Raw genomic sequence first — 5054 nt, 5'->3', positions numbered from 1 at the left:
GTAGGAACGGGTCGAAGGCACCAATGTCGGCCCATTTATGTATATTAGCATATGCTGGACTTAGGTCTGATTCCGGGGTTAGCCCTATGTAGGTTATATGTTTCCGGAATTTGGTCCGATGTCGAGGGAAGCCCGAGGAATGTTTGTATGCTTAATGTCTTCGTGATTCTCGCATGTGTTTGTTTATATGTTCCACACATCAGACCGATGTCGGGGCAATCCCGAGGAATGTTTAGCTTATATGTTATGTTTATATGTTTCGGGCTTCAGTCCAATGTCGGGCAAGGCCCAATGCCGAACTTTGGTCTGATGTCGGGCGGGGCCCGATGCCGAACTACGGTCCGGTGTCGAGCGGGACCCAATGTAGCGGGCAAGGACCGATGTATGTTATTATGTGATTATGTGTATGGTATGTTTTAGTTTGGGGAGACTCACGAAGCTTCGTGCTTACAATTTTCAGTTTTGGTTTCAGGTATTTCTACTAGTAAGGGGAAAAGCTCGGGATGACTACATCACACACACCATAGTGTTTAGCATGGGATGATTTAATCTGATATTTGGACATGTGATTTTGATATTGTGTATTGATATGATGTTTTGAGGTATTATCACTTGTGTTTTTATGAGATGATTTGGATTACTATGGTATTATTTATAAATTAAAAATGTAATTTTTGGACTGTATTTTTAAGACGTTTCAGTTATGCAGTCCAATGACGGTCTAAGCTAGAGTTTTGGGTCGTAGATGTGGTACTTCTTAAGGTATCGCCCTGGAAGGATGTTATTCACTTCAGGAAGCGTGGAAAGTTGGGCCATAGGGTTATTTCCCCTTTCAGAGTGTTGGCCCATGTGGGCAAGGTGGTTTACCGGTTGGAGCTACTTGAGGAGTTAAGTCAGATTCATGATACCTTCCATGTTTCCTAGTTGAGGAAGTGTATAACTGATGAGACAGTTGTGGTTCCTTTGGCGGACATTCAAGTCGATGACCGCTTGAATTACATCGAGAGTCCAGTAGCGATTTTGGATAGGAGAGTAAATACCTTGAGGAACAAGGTAGTAAACTTGTTTAAAGTTTAGTGACAACACTGGAAAGGCTCGGATTGGACTTGGGAGCTTGAGACTGAGATGCGTGAGCAATACCCTGATCTGTTTTCTAAGGATGACTTCGAGGACGAAGTCTGATTATTGTGGGGGGAATTGTAACATCAAATTTTCAGGTATTTTTCATAATTGGTCCCTTGTGTCAAAAATCTTTGCATTTCAGTCGTACGTTGGGCATACATGAGGTATGCACAACATACATGATCAAGCCTTAGAAACGCGAGACTCATGCTAGTATGCTAGGCATACATGTGGTATGCAGGGCGTACTGGCTCATACCCTAAACCCTAAATTTGTGGGTTTGCTCCCTATTTAATCAACATTACACCCCCATTGTACCTTCTAAAGATAGCATCCACTCCTTCCAAACCCTAATCTCGAGTCTCATCTTTGTGTGTGAAGTTTTTGAAGCTTTTTAGTGATTTTGGTGCTCTCTTGTTGAAGAAGAAGACTATTAAAGAAGGTGGTGTTGCTTGCAAACTTGTGGAACCAAAAACTACCTCACCTTGTGCATCTTTTGAAGGTATAAAGTTTATACCTTGGTGTGTTTCTTCCTAGATGTCTTAAGTGGGTTATTATGAACCTTTTTGTCCCAAGAGTGGATCTTTGTCAGTATGGTGTACTCTAGAGCATATTAGCTGTCCTTTCATGTGTTTTAGGTCATCTAGAATCATAAAAATGATTACTTGAAGGTCCATTTTCTTTCCATGTAAGAGTGTGGTGGTTTGAGTATGGTTTAAGTTAGGGTTTTGAGGTTTAAGCATATTTCAGCCATGCAAAGGCTTAACGTTATGAACTTTATGGGTTAAGACATTCTTTTGAGATCATATTCGAGTTTAGGTTGCATGTATTAACGATTAAGATGTTAAGAAGTTAAGTTTGGGATCAAACAGCATACGCCCATCGTACTTCTGGCTACGCCCAGCGTAGCCAGGCCTGACTCCAACCCATTTCGTTCATGGAATACACAACGTGTAGGGAGTGTACGCCTAGTGTACGCACTGGACATGTTAACTTTTGTTAACTATTGACTTTGGTCAATGATTTAGGGTTTTGGACCATTGAAGGGGAAAAATGGTTTTTTTGCCCTCAAGGAGCGTATTTGTAGGATTTGGACTTGTGAGTCGAGATAATGACCTTATTTGATTAGGGTTACTTATTGTGTTTATTAGGCAAAGTCTAGTTCTGACAATTCGAGGGTGAGATTTATCAGTCATCACAATCAGGTGAGTCTCCTCACTTGTTATTACCTGTGTGGTAAAATAATTGTATTCGTGATGACCAGTTGGGTCTAATTGTTATTATTATGTTATGTGGTTTACGTGTGACTGAGATTTCTGGTAGTCTCCAAGGTTGCTGATAAACCACAACACATGTTATTTGCCCACTAAGGTTTCGTGTAGTCTCCAGGGTTGCTGATAACCCATAGTTGTTTATATGTTGTACTGTATGGGATATCTTTGGAAAATCACTAAGCTTCGTGCTTACAGTTGTTGATTATATGTGTTTCAAGTAGTTCTGAGATCGCGGGAAGGCGAATGTCTGATTGTACACACTTGTTGGGAGATTTTGTTATTGGGCGTGTTATGGCACTCTGATAATTGCGATTATGATTATACTTGTGATTTTTTGATGGTTTGGTTTATGAACAATATTTTGGGTAATTTAAAAATGAAAACTTTGTTTTAAAATTTGAGGTGTTACAATAAACGGTTAAGAGGTGATTGTTGGGTTAATCATTTATTTACCAGGTCACGAGAATGGGTGAGTGTGTCAAAGTGTAGTAGCTTACCGGTGTGTTTTAGTTTGTTTTATTTAGTGTTTGGTTAAAGAATTTCAAGTCAAGGGTTAACTGTTGAATGGAATGATCTTATCAAAGGCAATGTGTCCATTAAGGAGATTAACTAGAACTTGCTAGACAAGCAGCAAGCAATCCAGAAAGAAGGAAATGTCATGTTTGAAGAGATAACAGGTTGCTAGGACTAAAAATGGTGCAAGCTTATGAATTATGAGGAAATATGTTGGGGGTTGGGTGGCATTTTTAATCCCATAGGTATTTTGGGAATAGTTCCTTTTATGCAGATTTTATCTTAGATTATGTTACTAGTTTTATTAAAATAAACAAGGTTATTGTTTAGTACTTTTCAGTTGAGTTATTTCAACAAATTAGACCTTGTTCACCAATTAACTAAAAGTCCGTTCTTTTTTTTCCCCTATTATTCCTCCCCTGTTTCTTTTCTTTGTTCGTTTTTTTCCTTAGACATCAAGGTTGATACCTTACATAATTAAATTAGATTTCAAGAACTTGCTCTTACTCTATTTTGATACTACATTGTACATGTGCACATACCAATATGATTTAGACATTCTTTCTTGTTTTATTCTATCCAATTAGCCTAAAGCCTGCCCCTTTTCATTTATATCCATTTGTTAACCCCGTCAAGCATTAGCTTTCGGTTGAACCCGATTTTCTTTTCGACCATCCCGGTTAGAGAACTACATGATTTTCTATTCTCGATTCACCACTACGATTATTCCCCAGTTAATGCAACAGTTTTTCGAGAATGAAATATCATCGGTCTACGGGTAATAATGACCAATTATATCAATTTTTTGGTAATTAGCTAACATTAGTTCAAGACCTATAGAAATCTATAACAGTAGAGTAGCATGAAAAATTAAGGTTACATTTTTTTTTCTTGCATCAAAGTTAATAGTCATAGCTAGTTGCATACAATAGTAACTATATATTAATCGCTTTACATCAAATTACGTACAGTCTTGCAGGAACATCGATCCCAACAAGACTCAAAAACAAAACATGATTCTTCGATCCCGTGGGGTCATGGCACACCGAACTACACCAAGAAAGATCTCCTCATTGCAGGGTATATAAAGTCTGGAATCAGCTGTAAACTCGTACTCTTCTCGAGCTTGATCCAACAACGCACCGAATAGAGGGTGTTTTAGTAACTTCACCTTGATCACAAACCTCCTCTGGCTTTCACCTACATACACCACCAAATGACCCTTCGGGACATCTCTAGGAATACACGCTTCCTCCTTTCCTCCATGCATGAAAGATGTCGACCACCTGAATGCCCATTGCCAGCACTTATCACACTCAGCAGCAGAAGGTAAAACCTCATTATTCATCTTTCCACATGATCTCTTTAGCCATGCTTTCAGAATCTCTCCTCTCAGCATGTCTTCTATATGTATATATATATTAATATAAGTATCTTTTAGCTAGATAGATAGAGAGAGGAAGAGAGATTGGGTTGAGAGTAGGAAGCTCTGGAGATTTATATATGAAGAGCGAAAGAGAGAGAGGGAGAGAGATAGGTATAAAGTTAGTGTGGTACTGCTTGACTGCTGGTGTCATTAGGATTGTGTAGTTGGATTTTGGTGTGATGGCTGTTTGTACTTTGTATTATTATTGATACGAAACTGCACGGACAAGTATTTTGAATGATTAAAAAGGTATTTAGGGATCACATCAATATTTTACAATATCTTTAAAAAAAAAAAAAAAAAATAGTATCAATCGCACTTAGTGCATGGACCTTTAACCCATGCACCTTTTCATCTTCCTACTTGTGGGTGTTATTAGAAGTAGTACTTTGACACTTAATTATATATCATAACTATATGCCGCTTTTTAGGAGAATTCTTGCCTCCCTAATTAATCATTTTGTTAACCATGTGGTATGGTTGGGCCGATGTAAAGCTAACCAGGCAGGGTATGGCGTGAGTTAAATGCTGTGAGCCCAACAAAGTCTGGGTTACAGAGCTTTGAAATTATGATTGAGCACGTCGGCTAGCTGGGCCTTTTTTCAGCCAAATTAACTATTTTATATATAATCTTTAATGCATAAGATTTGATCTGATTGAATTTATATTGGTGATCTAATTATATTTGGTGTTAGTGGGAAAGTGTGTGTTGGCCAAAA

The 5054-nt window shown here is 38.4% G+C and overlaps 1 protein-coding gene across 1 annotated transcript; it reads right to left on the bottom strand.

Annotated features, from left to right (window-relative positions):
• Positions 1–3763: 3763 nt before the first annotated feature.
• LOC145032675 (auxin-responsive protein SAUR50-like) lies at positions 3764–4386 on the bottom strand. The gene has a single exon (XM_078981570.1). It carries the CDS (start codon positions 4306–4308, stop codon positions 3910–3912), a length of 399 nt encoding a protein of 132 aa, XP_078837696.1. The 5' UTR covers positions 4309–4386; the 3' UTR covers positions 3764–3909.
• Positions 4387–5054: the final 668 nt, after the last annotated feature.

This window comes from Lactuca saligna, chromosome 2 (genome assembly GCF_052625555.1).
Source record: "Lactuca saligna cultivar CGN05327 chromosome 2, ASM5262555v1, whole genome shotgun sequence".
Taxonomy (NCBI): domain Eukaryota; kingdom Viridiplantae; phylum Streptophyta; class Magnoliopsida; order Asterales; family Asteraceae; genus Lactuca; species Lactuca saligna.
This window is presented reverse-complemented; position numbering and strand designations above follow the sequence as displayed.